Here is a 20,788-nt window from a genome sequence, read left to right as displayed (position 1 = left end):
GACAGAACATGAATTGTTCAAAACCTGAAAGAAGTCAGTTAACTAGATGTCTGAGCAAGGTTGAGAAGGCGAAGATGTGAGTCTGCAGATGACAAAGAAATAAATGAGGTAGAAACTTGTAGCCCACGGCAAAGGTTTCAGTCTTTTTTCTGAGGACAATGAGAAATCCCTGAAAGTTTTAAATGACAGTGACATGATTAGATTTGCATTTTGAAAAGATCACTCTGGATGAAAAACCATTGGGGATAAAAAGACATTTGAAATCTATTGCACTCAGCACATGCTTGACAGGAATTGTTACAAGCATTTGATTGTTCTCTTCTTTGTTCTTATGATCTCTCTCCAACATCTTTCTCTATACTAACACAATTCCATTACTTCGTTCAGGATCTAGTTAAATATATTCACCATATTTACTTTAAAATTTACAATCCGTATTCATCATGTTCCCACTTCGAATGATTTCTGCATTTGCAAGACACATACAATGTGATAAAATTAATTTAATTCTCTGCTTTATATATTATTTTCTCAAAGCAAATTTTGCTTCTTAAAGACAAGGGCGGCGTGCATATGGGTTTTAGAACAAAAATGATTGTTCTAGATAAATTATTTTTCAGTGCGTGGTTCCTCCTACTATCAACAGCTGACTTCTCAAGTTCATAAATTACATCTTTTACAAGCATTGTAACAGTAAAATAATCTGAATATAAAGAAAGACATTGCAAATGTTTATTTATAGCAGGTGTGTAATCAGCCAATGTAATCAGTAGATACGTAAAATTGGCACTGTCTAGTCTTAGTCTCTAACCTTTGCATAACATTTTGTGTAAAAGGACACTTTGTGTGTGAGTACTTATAAAAACTGTCTCAAGCATTTAAAAAGTTGTTATCTTGTATATAATGTTTTTGAGGAAAAAAGTTCTAATGATTACACTTAAATTGAAAAATGCAATAAATATTTCTAATATTAACAAACAGAATTCAAATTCAATTAAATATTAAGAGGATATGTTAAATTTTACTTGCTTATATTTAAAGGGTATGAAAATCAATTAAATAACCAAATATAGACATACGTTTTTATGAGGATTTTTACACTATAGAAATTGTGATTTAAAAAATATTCTGAATAATTTAATAGATAGATAGATTCTGACTTTTTAGGAATTTCTAAATAATGTGAGTCAAAATGCAATTTTTTTTCACACAGGGTTTAGCAGTCTTCTATTTCATATCAAAGACGGTAAGCCAAGAATAAAAAGGGATACTCTCTTTCTACCATGGTACAAAAGATGTGCCAAAACAACTGGAAATGTATAAGAAAGTAAATTAAATTATGGCCAGGTTATCTATAATCTTCATAAAGCTTTAAGAAATCACATTAGCAGGCTTAATTTTTCCTGATACTACTCATGTTTAATTTTTAATCTCTTAATTATATATACACATTTTAAACACATAAATAAAAGTTGTTCCTTTTCAGAAAATGATATACAAATATGCATTATTTGAAATCAAATAAGATGATAAGGTAAAGTACTAATTCAGTGCATGATCTAATCAATATTATTTTCCTTCTCACTCTTAAGAAAAAGGAGAATGCTTAGATAGGTTGTGGTACTTGATACTAACAATAATTTCATATAATAATGGCCTATTATTTCATCCATAAAAATGTGCTTCATATTAAGGACTTGCTGGGGTTTGTTGGGGCCGCAGATTAGAAAGGGTTTAATTGGGAATCAAAAAACTGAAGAAAGTGATTAATTTACTTGAACCCAAGTTTTTCTCAAATCATCACAAACAAAGGTACAGTACTTAAAGCTAGAAATGTAATATGCATCCTAGAAACTAACAGTCTTTGGGACCTGATGGAGGACTAAGTTCTATGGGGATCAAATGGAAGACATGTAGTTAGTTGTCTATGGGAAGACATATGCTTCTATGGGAAGACACCTGGCAGGCAAACCTGAGTTTCTAGCAACACAGTTTTTAAAAAGGTGGATATATTCAGGCACTTGACCTGAAAAGCAAAGTTGTTAGTTAAATTGTAATGCACTTGCTTTGTATGAAAAGTCATTCAGCCTGGACAGAAGTAGTGAAAGATTAGATCTGAACTAAAGGTATAAAGTCTTGGACTTGGTTTCAGGCACAAAGTGTGATTACAGGTGATTAGGATATACGCTCTAAAGATTTACCAGAGGAAAAAACTAAGAGAGGATACAACAGGAATGGCTGAGAATGAGAAATGGTATCTCAGAAGAGGCACAATTTAACTTTGTGCTTCTCAAAGCAAAGCAATTTGGTGTCATCATTTTTTTCCTTGGGTTTGTGCAGGTAAGGCACTACATTTTTAGTGTGGATATTTATCTGTGTCCTTTGCATTCTTCTCAAAAAGACAGCAATCCACTGAGTAGTGACAGGAAACAGAACTCCAGAAAATTAGCTGCAGCTTGTTAAAAAGTGAATCAGACTTTCAATTGATCATAAACTGATAATTGATTTTTCAAAACAATAAAAATAATTAAATGCATTTCCTCAAGTATTTGTTAGTTTCATAACAATCAGGATACAGATAGTAAATAGAGCTTTCCTTGAAATCTGCTGGGATATGGCCCTGAAATAAGACTTTCAACTTAAAAAGGAAAACAAAAATGTCAGAAAATTCCCATGTCAAAGTAAGCAAGCAGAATTTAGACACTAAGGAAAAAAAAAAAAAAAAGACAAGTGGAAAATACATCAATGTCTGTTGAAAAGCACTTCCTTTCTTTACAATATAAAAGATTGGACGGGACCAATGTAAATAAAAATCATATTTCTATCTGATAGTGATTTTTTTGTAGTTTAATAGCTGGCACTTAGGTGAAACAACTTTTGCTTTTTCTTTCAAGATTATTACCTGTGACTTCTCCTATATTTTAATGAATTCCATACCTTCCCAAATAGTTTTAATTGTGTTATATTATTTGATAATATTCACAATATTGTTAACACTCTTCTAGCTTGGTTTCTGTGTACATTGAACTTGCTTCTTTTGTATACTTCTTCAGCTTTATAATGTTTGTGGTCATGACACAGGTAAGATTATAAATTAAACTATGTAATCCAGAAGCTAATAAGGGCTTTGAAAAAACACAGACTAATGGTATAGACAGTGAAGGAAGGAGGAAGATGACTATTCTATTTTAAATAGGCTGGTCAGTAAATGCCTTTCATTGGAAGTAAATTTTGAGCACAGCATATTCAATAAAGCAGGGAGCAAATAATTAGCAAAGACCTGTCATCTGAGCAGAGGGAATAGCAAATAAAAGCCTCTGAAGTAGGAACAATCTTGGAATGTTTGAGGCATTATCAAGGCAGTCAGAATTACTAGAGTGGTTCAAGAAGGCAGAGGGAACAAGGAGATAGAATTGAAGATGTGGTAGTGCAGGGCATTGTAAGTATGGTATTGAATGTGAATCTTATTCTGTATGAGAAAGGCATTAGAGGTTTAAAAGCAGGTTAAGGACATAATCTGATCTACGTTTTTAAAAGACACTCCAGCAGGAGTAAAAAGAAGCAGACAAACTAGAAAGTTATTTCATTGCCCCTGAGATACAATCGTGGCCTGTATTAGATGGCCTTCAGCACAGATTTAAAAGGAGATTGGGTTTGGAATATATTTGCAATATATTGACACGTGAACTTGATAATGAATTATATTTGGAGTGTGTGGTGAGGGGGAGGAATTAAGAATCAAAGTTGTTTTTTCTTTGAAAAACTGGATAAAATGGGGGTTCCCTTTATTATAATGAAAAAGCTTGGGAATGGAGCAGGTTGAGGATGTGGAAAATCATGGATTTTTTTCTGGGCATATGAAGCTGAAATGCCTTTTAAGTATCCATGAGAAGATGATGTACAATGAATTTGATATATGAATCTAGACAGAATAAAAAATATAAATTGAGGAATCATTAATGTATTAATTGTAATTTTGTCCTAAGATAGAAAAACATCTAAATAATTATCTAAATTTTATTTTTATCTACACACTGATTATATTTTTTCCAAGTCTTTTAATTTTGAGACTGCACTGTTTGTCTTTCTTTGAAATAAACAATACTATTTCTTGAACGTTAGACAGAAATCTGATTATTCATGATTATATGGACATAATATACAAAATTCTTAACTAGATTTTTTTAAATGTGAATTATATTCTTTTTTCAGTTCTAAAAATTTCTTTTGCTATTTTCTAACCCATCTCCCCACCCCCCAAAAAAAGGAAATGAGGAAAATGCATTAGGCCCTCTGATCAAATGCCCTAAGTATAACGAGCACAGTTATTTTTTTGCATAGGATACTGTTTCCTGGAAGATTGATGCTATGTCAATTGAAATAAAGTTAAACATGATGTATATTTATTATTTGCCTGGCTCTGTTAGGATTGGTGGCGGTAATAAGTATTACAAAGTAGTCTTGATCTCAAGTTTATAAATTTGTAGAGAAAATAAGATACCTATATATAAAACAATATGAGGACAAAAAATATAAATTATAAATATACAAGCACTCTAACTGGTTAAAGAAGAGATAGAACCAACAGTGGTGCTGGCTTTTGAGAAATAAAACAATTTCCGGATATATGGACAATAGCATGAGACCCACGTCTGAGCATGACTTACCAAGTGGTTGGCCTGCGATGACTCTGGCATTTTCTCCAGCCACTGCAGCTCTTGCATGTCGCTCACTCATGTACTGTACAAATGCATACCCTTTGTGAACGGAGCATCCAACTATTTTTCCATACTTTGAAAAAATGGCTTCAATGTCAACTTTCTTGACAATTGCCGTATTTAGATTGCCAATGAAAACACGGGAGTTGATGGACTTGGGGTCATTCTTATTGGTGACATTGCTGGTCTGTGTTTTGCCAGTCATGATTGGCTCCCCTTGTTTTAATCCTTAAACAAACAAACAAAACAAATAATCAAAAGGTAAATCATTAGATTGAATGGGTATCACCGGCTTTTTAATAGTTTTTCAATATTACACTCAAGAAACCTCCAATCCCTAAGTATTACTGATTTTCTTGAGAAAAAAATTAATATATTTAGTAATATAAAAGGTAAACATTGCATTGCTAAATACAGTAGAAAAAACTTACAATCACTTAACATATAGTTATAAAAATTCTTGATTTGTTTATTCAAAATTCAACTCTAAATAATGACTGAATATTTTGCAGTTGCTTTTATATTAAGTCTATCTATTTTACAAAAGAAAATTTGATGAAAATCTGCCTTTTCTTATCAACAACAACAAAAAATCCAACATGGCAAAGGTCTGATGACAGATGGAATATAGAAATGTAACCTCCATTTTTAGATGTTTGAGTACATGCATTATTATTTCTACATTTCTATAACATGTAGACACATTATCTATTTCAATATCAGAACCCTTCTATCAGAAACTAACAAATTGTTCCATTAAAGGCTGTGGAAGAGAAAAAAAATGGTGTTAGAAATTTGATTAGGATGCTTAACATAAGAAAACCAGAATTTTAAAAATAAAAGACTTAGCCAGAATTAATATTATATATGCTATTTATTTGAACCAATATCACTATCACATGTCAGTTTCATAAAAACACAAAACAAAACATATGAGCCAGTGTTCATCAATGATCAGCAAATTAGTAGATTAGGTAACTTGAAATTTTATTCTTAACCTCATTTTCTAATTTACTTAACTAAAGCCTCCTATGTTGCCTAACGATTGCTAGTATTTTAAAAAATCATTTTGTGAGCTTGGAAGAATACTTGTGTTTAATTAAACTCAACAAAACTTTTATTTCTAAGTATTCCAGCACATATAGATTTATTTTAAGGCCTTGAACATCCCTCCTTCCTTCCCTCCCTCCCCCCACCTCCCTTCTTCCCTTCCTTCCTTTCCCTCTTTCACAACATTTAGTAACAACCTATTTTTGGTCATGCATTATCTATAGTACCTATTAATTTATAGATACTATTATGGCTAAACTAAAATTTCAACAAGGTTACATTCTCTGACATTGATGATCATTGTTGAACATTAGCTAATTGATACCGTTTGTCAATGACAACTATATTTTTATATGAAGGCTCTCTTAAAATATTATGGCTATAAAAATAAGTGCATCTGATTTTTAAGAATCATTTAAAATGACATTTCTAAATTAAGCATTAAGGTGGTGGAAGTCTTTAAGGCATGTAAATTGGATATGCTTAAAAATGTACTTATTATGCATTTAAAGCAGGTACTTCTGAAATCAAGAGCAACCAAGTAACATAAAATGTTTCAAATTAAGTTGCTCAACATTACATCTGGGATTTTTAAAGCTTTACTTCATATTGGACAGTCAACATTATAAATATCTCCTTATAAAGAAGGTCAGCTTCAAAAATAAAACATTTATTTATTCACATAAAAATTAAGAGTAAGACATAATTAGAAACAAAGATTATAACATTGCCTTGTATTGATTCAGATTAGCTACATTTAAGTGCTTCCTTTATGAATTATTCAGAGTACTGTTGAAGAAAGAAAAGTTGATATATGTATATATTTTAAATATTGCAATTCGAGCTATTGCATATCTCAAGACAAATGCTCTGAGAATTAGTTGAAACAAGAAAAATCAAGGTTGGTAATCTAGAGTCAGTTTCCTTTCTTACCATTCTAGGCCAACATCAGTAATACAATTCATAGAAAGCATACTATTTTGTTTGTGCTCTCATGTGACACATATTTTTATAAACACCATATAGTTGTTTTCAAGGGTGAACAATTTTTATGGTTGACATTTTATTTCCTGGACAGAAATACATTGATCAAAATGCAAACACAAGAATTGTTAGATTAGATCAGTCCTGTGGTTTACAGAGCCCAGTGGTCTGTGTTGATAGTAGCACTTGGTCAAATTTAAGTTGAGGGTACAGCTGTACTCTGATTCCTCATCGTGATTGTCAACATGGTCTCTTTCATCCACATCATTCACTCTATGTGGATGAAACTCATACCTGTACCTCCAAACTGACAATGTGTAATTCTAATTAATAATTCTTACTTACCATAAAAATCTATACATATCTAGGTATCTAATTTTCTTTTCACGAACACTGACTTGGCAGTTTCCATCAGTGTTTACAAGAATAAGTTTTGTTATAGTATTAAATTCTGTCATTCCAATATTCTCTAAAAGTTAAGCAATAATTCATAGTTTAATAGCTTTTCTATTACATAAATCTTTAAATCAGTTGAAGAAAGACTTCCACTTTCAGCTATGATAGAGTAACAGTGACTAAATTAACACTCCTGACTCAAAGAAATAGAAAACCAGGGAAATATGGATGAAGCAACTGTTTTTCAGACATTAAACCACAGGCAATGAAGAACTATCACATCTTAGAAAGAAGAGACAAAGGAAGTAAAATGTAGGAGAGCCGAGATTTCTGCCTGGAAAACATATTTTAGGTCTAGAGCAGTCAGTGGGATGGGGAGGATATTGCAAACTGAGACTGTGACCCTATTGAGTTGAGGAGATACAGATCAGAGTTGAGAGCATCTGGGGCAGTTAGAATTGGTGTGACAGGTTTCTCAAGACAAGAGAGCTATGCAGAAAAAAACTCTAGACATCTGCTTTAAAGTCCTTTGAACCTATGCTGATTTCTAAGGCATGTATGCAAAGAGTACAATTTCATGAGGCTGGGCAAAAAGTTATTGCAAAGCTGCAAACTGAATGATTCCAAGAACCGCAATAGGCCAAGAAACATACAAGTTCCTATCAGCAACAGTGGAGAGTCCAAATTCACTACCCAGAGAATTAAATTTAGGCATCAGAAGGATGGGCCTTAGTAATGGGGATTAACGATTCCTATAGGTAAAGGAATTCTGTGTCTACCCGAGTAAAACTTGAAAACAAGGCTTAAGATGACCAAACTAAACCAGAACAACCCAAATATCTATCAAAGAAAAGTATAACACTTTTCTAAAAACAGTAACAAGGCCAACTGTGGTGATTCACACCTTTAATCTCAGCACTTTGGGAGGCCAAGGGGGGCAGAGGACTTGAGGTCAGAAGTTCGAGATCAGCCTGGCCAACATGGTGAAACCCCATCTCTACTAAAAATACAAAATAAAAAAATTGCCAGGCATAGTGGTGCACACCTGTAATCTAAGCTACTTGGAAGGATGAGGCAGGAGAATCTCTTGAAGTTGGGAGGTGGAGGTTGCAGTGAGCCAAGAGGAAAAAAAAATAGAACTCAGACATTCAATCACATAAAATACACTATTCCCCCCATCCAATCAAAAATTCCTACAGATCTTATGAATCAAAGTATGATACATGACTAGAAGAGAAATTAAAGTCATAAAAAAATGAAACTTTTAAAGATACAAACTATAATATCTAAAATTAAAAAAAAAAATCAATGAATGGTGATAAACCCATAGAACAAATTTGTGGATTTGAAGTTGAAGAAATAGAGAATATGTAAAACGTAGTCTAGAGATAAAACACTGAAACTATAATACACAGAGCCTCAGTGAGTTGATATTTAACACCGTCAAGCTGTTAAACATATATAAATCTGGAGTCCCAGAGGAGCTAGTAGAAAAATATTCAAGAAACTTAATGGTCAAAATATTCCAAATTTAATAAAAATGATAATCCCATGGATCCAAGAATATCAGTGAACCTCAGGCAGAAAATATATATCTCCACACCAGACACATAATAAAATTACTGAAAACCAGTGATAAAAATTAGGGAGCTGTCAGGCATTGGAAAAAACATTTTGACACAAAAAGGGTTTACAACAGTTAAAGAAATGTCACAACTAAAAAACAAACGACAAGGGAAAATGAATTTTTCAGTGCAAACAAACTGTCTCTTTGTTTTTAATTTAGAAGTTTGGATGGAGCTCATGTGAAGTGTCTCTCTATGAAAGCTGCTGTAAAATAAAAGACAAACTGTAAACTACTGTTGCTGTTGTTCCAAAGAATTTTCTATGATGATGCAAAACTTTCCATATCTACAATATCCAAAAATTTAGTCAATAACCACATGTGACTTTTGAACCCTTGAAATCTGGCCAGTATGATTAAGAAACTGCATTTTTAACTTCACTTAATTAAAATTGAGGCCATACTTTAATGAATTGCTCTACCCCAAAAGGCTAACAGGGCTCTTGCCTTCCAAACATATAGAATAAAAGTAAATCAAAAATAAATCTAGCTATTTATGTTTCATTCAAATCTAAAGAATGAGTATGTTTTTGGTCCTGAAAACTTACAAAAGATATGATAGTGTCAGCTCTATTTCAGAAGAATAAAAAGTTCAAATATCTGCCATATGATAACTAATTTAAAAGATTAAGGATTTTTATTCTGGAAATAACAGACTGAGGTGGTAAATGCTCTCTAAAATTATAAAGAATGTGATCAGAATAGCCTTTTAATTTGTATTTGATGTTTTTACCTTTGAATCCATATATGATACATTTACCATAAATTAAAGGCAGCTCAAAAATGTGCTTTAGATAAAATAATTTTTAGCAAAGTCGCCAACCAGTAAACTCTATCATTCTGCTATTTTAGTGGTCTTGAATTTCCATCTTAATTTTAACATCACTTAGACACTTATATTGAAAAAATAACTAAAAAATCAACAACAGGAATAACAAAAAACACCCAGGTGATATGGTTTGGCTCTGTGTCCCCACCCAAATCTCACCTTGAATTGTAATAATCCCTGTGCATTGTGGGAAGGACCCAGTGAGAGGTAACTGAATCATGGGGGTGGGTTTTTTTCCCATGCTGTTCTCATGAGAGTGAGTAAGTGTCATAAGATCTGATGGTTTTAGTTCCCCTGCGCATACCTCGTTTCCTGCTGCCATGTAAGATGTGCCTTAGCTCTTCCTTCACCTTCCGCCATCATTGTGAGGCCTCTCCAGTCATGTGGAACTGCAGTTCCATTAAATCTCTTTCCTTTATAAATTACTCAGTCTCAGGTATGTCTTTATTAGCAGCACGAGAATGGACTAATACAGTAAACTGGTACTAGGATTAGGGCACTCTGGTAAAGAGACCCAAAAATGTGGAAGCAACTTTGGCATCTTGCCTGTCACCATGTAAGATGTGCCTTTGCTTCTCATTAGCCTTCTATCATGATTGTGAGTCCTCCCGATTTATGTGGTACTGTGCATCCATTAAATCTCTTTCTTTTATAAATTACCCAGTCTCAGGTATGTCTTTATTAGTAGCATGAGAACAGACTAATACACCAGATATTTAAAAGAGTCAGCCAACAATATTAATATATACTATATTTTAAAACCCAGGAAAAGATGAAAGAGTTGCAAAAATGACTAAGAAAGAATGGATCATACACTGAAAGTTATCATCTGCTGAAGTCTAGAGGTATTACTCAAGTAAGTACTAAGATAAACCATGAAAAATGCTTCAATATTACACACTAAGGTTGTCACTTTTGAAAAAGAGATAAAGTGATCATATCCAGTTCAAAATATTAGAGAAAACCTATTAAAGTAGGTGATATTTGAATTAAACAATCCTATAAAAATTCAACAGGCATACAGTAAATTTCTCACCATGCACAAGAGGACAGTTGTTTTCTAAATATTTTAAAGGCACCCCCCGAACTTTTTTCATTAAATGGATTAGTATAAAATATTTCATATTCAAAATTAGAAGAAGGGAAAAACTGAACTGAAAGAAACTAAAAATTTAAGCATCTCTTCCTGGACAAAATAAAGAACACCAAGAAAATTCTGAATTCATTCCTCAAAAAACCACCCACAATTTATAAAGATGTAACTTATATTCACCACAGCTGTAACAATTCCTCAACAGATCTTTAAAAAAAACCTATTTCTTAAAAATGAAAATACTATTTATAAAAAATTTTGTGGAAAATTTCCTGATGCCTCTTTCGCCATGAAGAAATCATCATAGTGTATTTAGTGATGTCTATGTCATTTATAAAGTTAAATATCACAATTATGTTGAAGATTTCATTCTTAAGCTTCAAACTGCTTTCTGAAATAAACCAACATATTGATTTTTAAAGGTAAAGATCCAGGGAATACATAAATAAAAATAATAATACATACATATAATGAAGAATATAATCCCCACCTGCAGACATTTACAATTAAAATCTTGTTTTATTTTTCTTTATCTGTAGTACTTAGAAAAAAGCTTTAAACTAAAAAAAGTTATCATAATCTACATACCAAGTATCATTATTTATTATTTGAACACCCATCTAATTATGCTGTTAAATACTTATATGGCTATAGCTTAAATAGTTACACAGTAATAAGGCTAAGCCATCACTTTCTTTGTCCTCTTGATGGGCATTTAGCTTGTTTCCATTTTTCTCAGGTCACAAAATCTGAGATGAACACAAACACATTTAGTAAGCATGAATTCCCAGTACACTATTGACATTCCTAGGCTGAACAGAATGGATGATGTTAGTTAGCAATCCCCAACTACTTTCCAGAAAAGTCACACACCTTTCTACTCCCACCAGGAGATAATACTGTGCCTGTTTTTGCATGCTCAAAGAGGTTTTGATAACTGCCAGCTCTTCCCTAAGCACTCTACTCAAACTGTTTTCTGATTCGTTAGGTTAAATGGAAAGAATGAATAAGCCTTTAGCTAAATAAAAGGAGCATACGCTGATATAGTAGTAATAAAGTTTAAGAGTTTAGCAAGCCTGGTGCTAATAATAGAAACATCATATTTCCCTTGCACTTAGAGAAAATGGAATTAGTGTCAGAGCTTCCCAGACATCACTAGAGAAAGTCATTATTATTTAAAAATATAAGAAAAATTATTCTGTTTTTCTTTATTAAGTCTTCTGATTATATCAACATATTGGTGTTATAATAGCATGTGCTCAATGATTATTCAAAAATCTTAAGTTGATTATAAATAAATTTAAAATTCTATATATAACCTCTTGATCTTTCAGCAGTTTTTCTTTGTATTTCAATTCAGTTATTATAACTCTAGATAAACAGTCACAGTGGAAGTAAAATTTCCTACTCATAAAGTCTTTGAAAACATTAATTGTATTCACATCAATTTTTTCTTTTCAATTTTTAAAAAACTGTGCTCCTTAGACACTGAGTATAGTATGTTGGCAATAGCACCAGGAACCCAGAAATTCAGTTTCCATTTTCCATTTTCCTTTCTATCTACCATTTTGTGTATAAAACAATTAAAGATATAAAATATTTTATTTTATTTTATTTATTTATTTTTTTGAGACGGAGTTTCGCTCGTTACCCAGGCTGGAGTGCAATGGCGCGATCTCGGCTCACCGCAACCTCCGCCTCCTGGGTTCAGGCAATTCTCCTGCCTCAGCCTCCTGAGTAGCTGGGATTACAGGCACGCGCCACCATGCCCAGCTAATTTTTTGTATTAGTAGAGACGGAGTTTCACCATGTTGACCAGGATGGTCTCGATCTCTTGACCTCGTGATCCACCTGCCTCGGCCTCCAAAAGTGCTGGGATTACAGGCTTGAGCCACCGCGCCCGGCCAAAATATTTTATTTTTAATAAGAACCCACTGAATACAGAGGTCACATGATAAATTTCACAGTTAATTGATTAATGTGAGAGATTTCATAAAGAAAAATAGCTTAAAATGCCACTAAATGGAATCTAGAAATATTTCAAAAATTAGGCAAATGATAGTATTTAATTCAACAGCTCATCAAAATTTAATAAAATTATTGTGAGCAACATAAAAATGAAACTACTGTAGAATAATGGGAATGGCATTAATTTTTTTTTTAGAGCAAATGATGTCAGCTAAAATATCTTAATAGAAGAGACTAGGTTTGAATAGAAAAATTAAGTACTAAGAAATAAATGTTTTCATCTGGAGATTAAGTAATTGGAAAGCAAAAATAAATATATAATTGTAGATAATGTAACAACCATAGTTGTAAGAAGTTAATAATTTCTTACTGATGATTTTAACTACAAAATTAAAAATCAATGGATATTAGTAAGTCAACATTTAAAACTTAGTTGATAATTTGGAATATTAATAAACTTCCATGTTAATTATTTGTTAAATATAAGTTAAATGATTGACATTTTGTAAACAAAGAGTAATAAATGGTAAACTATCTCTTGGGGAACATTTAATGAAGTGCTGAAGATTCAAATGTAATTCGGCAGAGAGTTGTAGTCTATAAGGAACCATCACCTTGGTTCATAACGGGGTTAAACACATTAATGCAGATGAAAGAAGACAACTGGCTAGGTCAGGCCAAAAATAGAGGCTAAATAACCAGTGGAACAAATAAACAGTGGAACTCCTTTCTGTGTTGATATATTAGGCTGCTCAGATCACCATTTTTAAAATGCCATAATGAGTAGTTTAAATAAAGAAATTTTTCACAGTTCTTGAGGCTGGGAAGTCGAAGATCAAGCTGATGGCCAATTTGGGTTCTGGTGTCTGATATGTAAGAGAGAAAGAGCTCTGGCTTCTCTTCCACGTCTTCTAAGGGCACGATTCCTATTATGGGATCTTCATACTCCTGCGCTCACCTAAGCCAAATTACCTACCAAAGGCTCCACCTTCAAATATAATCACATTAGGGGCTGGGGCTTCAATATATGAATTTTGAGGAGACATAATTCAGTCCACAGAAGTTCACATTATCCAACATTAAGAACTCACTTTTGGTTTTGAAGTTTTGGAGAAGTGGAATAAGCTCTCTGTGAGCCATAAGAGGCAGTGTAATTGTTGCTATATTTATTATGTGAGGGCTCATGTAAACCAGTGGTCCCCAACCTGTTTGGCACCAGGGACTGATTTCATGGAAGACAATTTTTCCATAGGATGCAGGATATGGGACAGGGGTGAGAGATGGTGAGATGGTTTCAGGATGAAACCGTTCCACCTCAGATCATCAGTCATTAGTTAGAGTCTCATAAGGAGCATGCAACGTAGATCCCTCACATTCACAATTCACAATAGGGTTCACACCCCTATGAGAATCTAATGCCAACATTGATCTGACATGAAGCAGAGTTCAGAGAGTGATGGTGGATCACTGGCCGCTCACCTCCTGTTGTGAGGCCCTGTTCTTAACAGGTGACAGACAGGTATCTGTCTGCAGCCTAGGGATTGGGGACCCCTATTTAAAGAATGCCTATGTATCCAATCACTAAGTCTACATTACCAGGGGTTGCACACTAAGCACAGACACAGGAGAAATTCACTCAATCTTAGTTAACAGGTCCATTCCATTCTTGTCCTCTTTGTTCAAACTGTCAATCATGACGGTTCCCTCAGGAGTTAAGACCACTAAGTGCTTTCATGTAGGCTACTAAAATATTCTGATTAAATCTACACAAATAAGAAAAATTAAATAACTTTTAAGACAAAAAGACTTAAAGAAATAAGATCATATGGTGGTATCACTAAGAAGTATTCACTTAAAAAAGTGATCCTAAAATATATTCATATTCTCTGGAATGTGACCAAATTGCTATCAATTCTAGGAAATTTAGCACATGTGATAATCTAAAAAGCATTTTCATCTCTAAAACAAACCTCAAATCATATATATTGTCTAAATATACTGACTGCAATTATGCTTCCATGAAAACTTTCCACTAGACAAGATGACCTAGTAAGAAGATAGTTTTGAGTTATGTGGAAAAGTCAAATGAACAATAATTAGACTCTTTTTACTTTACTGAGGGAAATAGATCAGTCAAGATTGGTACCCCCTTGTGATTTAAGGATTTTGAGAAATGGAGCAATTAAGAAACAAGCTTCCCTTTAGTGATTGCAGATGTTATTGGTGGGGATTATACACCAAGCACAGACACAACTCTACGTCACTGATTGCTATTTGAATCATATTTGGCAGACGGCCGAGGACCATGGGACTCGATTACACTGTTTTGTGGCTGGTCAACAACATCCTATTAAAATCAAAACCCATTTGGAAGGATTCCTTACTGGGCTGAGACTGGGAAGTCGGACTAAAGTGGAGAAGAAGAAATCAGTGCCACTTTAATTCTTTATTCGTATCATCCCTCGTTTTAGTACATTTAGCAATGTAGACATTGCTAACTCCTTGGACTCTGTGGCTATTTGTGTCTTCTTTAAGTAACTTAGAACACTATTTGAAAATACTCCACATTCCAGATGAAGCAAAGAAAAGAAGTAAAACCCTTTCCTCACTACTGTAAGAGAGTATTTAATATTTAATTTAGCAATGTAGACATTGCTAAAAGGGGTTCCATTTAGGAGATTTCTCATTTTAAAAAGACTGTCTATAAACCATTAAAACTATCTCAAAAATAGTTCTGAAATGCTTAGTTTACAATTAATAAGCACAAAGCACTTAATGTATGTCTGCCATTGGTCTAAGTGATTATTTAATACTCTCTTACGGTAGTGAGGAAAGGGGTTCACTTCTTTTCTTTGCTTCATCTGGGATCTGGAGTATTTTCAAATAGTGTTCTAAGTTACTTAGAGAAGACATAAATTACTACAGAGCCCAGGGAGTTTGCACTGAGAGACTTATTTACCATCAAACCTATGTATATCATGTTGAGGAGAATAGCTACAAACTGCTAAGACTTTGTGATTTATATTGAGAGAGGATGGAAGTTAAAAAAGAATCTTGAGAATGCTCAGAAACTGTTAAAATTTTTCTTAAAGAATTATAAGATCCACAAATCTACAAACTCCGGCTAAAATTTCCCTGAAATATGTAAAATAGAGCATAAAACATATAATGGTATATTCACCTTTTTCTGTTACTTAATAATTAATGGTATGACAGCTCACATTAATGAACTTCAACAAAGCAAATCTGGAGAGTCCAGGCAAAAGCATCGTTAGGTTTATTTATAATTGATGTAGTATATGATGAAAGCAATGGAGAAAGAGTAAGAAGATTGTGTGTATTCACTGAAATAAAACTCTGCCGTATCCCTGATTCCTCCACTGAATAAAACATCTTTCTCCATTTAAAACTCCCAGGTCACAAAAAACTAAATTGCAGGAGGTAAACATTGTCATGCCCACAGGAGAAATTCACTCAATCCTAGTTGACAGGTCCATTCCATTCTTGTCCTCTTTGTTTAAACTGTCAATCATGACAGTTCCTTCAGGAGTTAAGACCACTAAGTGATTTCATGTAGGCTACTATACTGCCCACAGAGATGCACAACTTTTAATCACTATTGATGCAGCTTTGGAAGACTGGCCCTAAAGTGAAAAGTCTTAAATCCCATAATCAATCCCCTGAAATGTCTTGAACTCTTCTAAAATAAAAATAATTGTGCTACAATAGGTGTAATGGTGAATTTCCTCCCACAAACTTGAATGTTTGGAGTTGTATTAGGTAGCAAACAAAAATGATATAGTGAAAATGCCTACTCTATGTCTAGATAAGATAAAGTTTCTATTTACGTATTCCTTAAACTCAGCAGCTGTGACTGTAGATGCAATGTCATAAATGATAGCATCTAGCAATGCATTATTGCAAATACTGACTTAGAATGTAATTTCTCATTGGTAAAATAAATCTTATTCCTATTGATGCAATAGTCTATGATGATTTCCATGAATTTCCACTTATCCCTTCCCCTTAGTTATAGAAAGCAGAATTTCCATAAAACTTTGGAAAATTCCAATAAATGTAGAAATTAAAAATTATGGTTGCTCTTTCTTTAAATAAAAGCTAGTGTTTAAGCTTAGTTAAGGTTAAAGTTTATTAAGATCTTACTCCAGAAATAATAGTAAGGAGATGGTTGACTATAGGTATAACTGTGACACTATGTCTTAATTCATTAGACATTTGTTGTCTTCACTTAGACTTTGAACTAGATTTTAATGTCAGCATAAATAGTGTAACATAGAAGATTTTCAAACTTGGGGAAGAAATCTACTTTGATTTTTAAGAATGTTTAGCCATTAGAGTTATACCAACAAGGATGCCAGGCTCAGCACTACTTCTTTTTAGCTGAGTAATTTTGAGCAGTTATTTACACTCTCTGATCTTTAGATTTCCATCTGTAATTTTAAAATGGTGATGGAACAATGGATATGATTTTTGAGAAATTTAATGGAGATTCAGTAAAATACTAAGCACTGTATTTGGCATATAAGAGGTAATTTAAAAAGTTAGCTTATTTATTATTCAGAATATATGGATAAGTTAGAAATTCATGCCCTAGATTACTTTTCTTCAGTGGAAATGTTTTCAGGTACATTGAGTTTACCCAGGGATGTTTTACATCTCCCCTTCGAATATTTCTGCATTCTCAGGCAATTTCCTAGCAATCTGATAACTTCTCTAAAACTGAATTTGGACTTTGATTACTGGTGCTTTACAGAAGTTCCTTGCTAAATGGATTTGCTGGGTCCTTTGCATATATGACACAGCCTCTAATATTTTATCTGATATAATTTCAATCTTGAAGTAAGCACACTGGTCTTAACAGCTTCTTGTGAATCAATATTGCTGGAGAGTGTGTTAATTAACAAATGCCATATAACAGCCTTGGTTGATATTTACCTTGTTCTCAGAAGCAGTTGTGATTCTACAGGTATCTTTCCTTCACTATTAAGACCTAGCCTTTGGATATCACTAGCATATACAAAATCAGGACATAATGTTATATAAGCTTTGGTATTTTGTTTTGTTTCATACATATACTCTCAGGAATGACTCTGATGTTTTATGTATCTTCTCTTGGACTCCTTGATTTTGCAAGCAAATCCTGTGATAGCCTGCACTGGGGCTAGGATGATTGCATGGATCTATGATTCAAATGAAGTGTATATTTTATGTATTCAGGTAACAGTGTTTGGCCCGTGAATTTTTGACAATTTATATTAGAAATTTCTTCTACAAATTTGATACAATTACAATACAAATAATGAGGTAGTTTGTAGGGTTAATACCCAGGGGAAGTCAGATTCCAGAGATTAACCAATTCTATCCAGACTGTTATAGTTTTGCAGAAATATGCTATGTGGCCTCTTTTTAACTTCAAAGCTGATGAGATAGAAAGTAGTATTCAAATGGCAAATTATACTCACACACTGATATGTCTGGCTTTTTTTGTTGTTGTTGAGATGGAGTCTTACTCTATTGCCTAGGCTGGAGTGCAGTGGTGCAATCTCAGCTCACTGCAACCTCTGCCTCCCGGGTTCAAATGATTCTCCTACCTCAGCCTCCCAAGTAGCTGGGATTACAGGCTCCTGCCACCACACCCAGCTAATCTTTCTATTTTTAGTAGAGACAGGATTTCACCATGTTGGTCAGTCTGGTCTCGATCTCCTGACCTCAAGCCACCCACCCACCTTGGCCTCCCAAATTGCAGGGATTACAGGCATAAGCCACCGTGTGCGGCCACGGCTGGCTTTTAATTTACAAATATTTGTACTAAACTAAGAAGATAGAATACCAACATGAGCTCTAGACTTCTCAGCAGAATATGAAACCGCACTCCCCATCTGAAGAGAGACCCACCCTGAACAGAGAGAGATACCCTCTTGCATTGGGATATCTTAATGGGGACTTGATAACCAGGGAAGTTCACCCCAGCAAAGTGAAGAAAGGTGTTGAGTCTCCTGCTTGCATTTAACGTCATCTATCCTTTCTTCATATTAAAAAGACAACTTTTCTTGGTTTGTTGATACAATTTTGGTCCAATAGAATTGTCACAGAAGAGTTTTAAAATGAACTTCATATGTAAATTATTCTCAGAGTATTATATTATTATTTAAAATGCTGCTTAGATATACTATACAGCTCTAAAAATGAGCCACAAAATAGCTGCTTCAGAGTAGGGTTTCATTTATGAAATTTAAATATATAGATCTGACATCAAATTAAGAAAAAATTATATAGGAAAAAAGTAAAATATCTTTGGCCTATAACTCTGCAATTATGCATATTAGGCCTATTATTTTTCTTATTAAGTATATGGATGAGATTTATTATACACTCTATGTATATATGTTTTAAACATTTTAACCCTGTCATATAATTTAGCTCATGGTTTTGAACATATTAGATATTTAATTATTGCTGATTTCATTAAATGTGATTATAATCATTTAAAATGTATGACTGGAAACTCAGATGTCTATTATTATTTTTAGTTCTTATTGATATTGCCAGTTTTAACTATATCCATCTTCATTAACACTACTATCCCTCCCACTCTCATCTCCCTCTACCCCATTATCCAGGCAAATAGCATCCGAAATATATTATTTTTATAACAAGATAATCTCATAACAACAGTATTCACTGATAAAACCATTGCCTTTAATAATCATATTACGAATTTTGTCGAGAGTCAAAATTCCAAATAGGAGCAGTCATAGATTCTACCAGAGGAGAAATCTTTCTGGTAGGTTAACATTTGTAAAAGGATCTATCATACATCACAGACAGGAAAAATGATTTTTTCTTTTCCCTGTTGTGTCAATTGAAAATTTATTTCATTCTTAGACAGTGTATATTGATAATACTTTTTGTCCTATACATGCACAGATGGTAATGACTATCCTTTCTGGCATGACCAACAATCTAAATCAAATAGAAGGGCCTATGTAAATTAAATTGGTTGAAATACACTATCTGGAAGATATTATCACATTTCTGGCAAGAACAGGATCACAATTTTGAGCATCAAAGATATGTAACAAATATTTTTGACTGCTGTTGACAATGGTGTTATTTTAAATCTTTTCACAATTTTTAGGAACCGTGTTGAAAGGAATATATGCTATGGTACTGAATTAAGGGATATGTAATTCCTATTTCGAATGGATCTCATTTTAAGACAATATATAAAACATTCCTCCATACAAAAACATGCTAGTGCCCAGTATATATAATATAACTACACAGGAAAGTAGAGCTTTTTAAAAAATTAGATGGGGAGTGATTCCCTTCATGCATAAAGAAAAAGCTTGTATTTTACTAAAGTATATTTAGAAATCATCACTACGTAGCTATTTTTTGTTAAAAACTGTGAAGTTTATTTGGTAAAGTGGAATATTGCTTAGGGTAGTAAACACAGACAGTAATGACTTCAACTTTGCAAAGATTTATACAGAAAAACAGAGGTATTGCAACTACATAAGTAAATTTTATAGGCTTGAGAGACCAGAAGCCAAACTGAGTTTTAAAAGAGTGCTAATACTCTCTAACGTACTGCGTATTCAGCAGGCATTATTTGTAGTGTTATCTGATTATCTCTAAGTTTCTATAAAACACTTTACCTATAACGGCCACTTCTAGGGAACCATCTGCTAGAACTATAAGGACTCTCTAGAGGACTGTTTCATCTTTAATAATACTAGCACCTGCAAAACCCTATTACTGGCGTGGCCCACACCTGCAGGCAACAATCCACACACAACACCAAGTCTACTCTCAGTTTGGGCTAAGGGCACATAATGACTATTCCTAGGTTGAGACTAAACTGATGCTGCTGTATGTATCTCTTCATAATTTGTATGTTGGAATTTAAACCTGCATGTGGTAGTATTAAGAGGTAGGTCCCTTAAGAGGTGATTCGTGAGGCAGAGTCCTCATGAATGGAATTAGTGACCTTGTACTATAGTTGGAAGGAACTAACTAGACCCTTTTGCCTCTCTCTTTTCCACCGTGTGAGGACATGACTTTCAAGGTACGATCTTGGAAGCAAAGACTAGGCCCTCACC

The 20,788-nt window shown here is 33.5% G+C and overlaps 1 protein-coding gene across 14 annotated transcripts in view; it reads right to left on the bottom strand.

The window, feature by feature from the left end:
- The window catches only part of RALYL (RALY RNA binding protein like), a 737,413-nt gene that overhangs the window by 391,612 nt on the left and 325,013 nt on the right, over positions 1 to 20,788 (bottom strand). For all 14 annotated transcript variants that reach the window (XM_012470997.3, XM_064384317.1, XM_012470998.3 and 11 more), the window contains exon 2: positions 4,668 to 4,946. In XM_012470997.3, coding sequence (XP_012326420.1) covers positions 4,668 to 4,923 — 256 coding nt within the window. In that variant the 5' untranslated portion in view covers positions 4,924 to 4,946. The remainder of the gene's footprint in view (positions 1 to 4,667; positions 4,947 to 20,788) is intronic.

Source organism: Aotus nancymaae, unplaced genomic scaffold, assembly GCF_030222135.1.
Source record: "Aotus nancymaae isolate 86718 unplaced genomic scaffold, 86718_ANA_hifiasm-v0.15.2.pri h1tg000036l, whole genome shotgun sequence".
Lineage (NCBI taxonomy): Eukaryota > Metazoa > Chordata > Mammalia > Primates > Aotidae > Aotus > Aotus nancymaae.
Note: the sequence above shows the minus strand (reverse complement) of the source record. Positions and strands in the feature narration are given on the sequence as shown.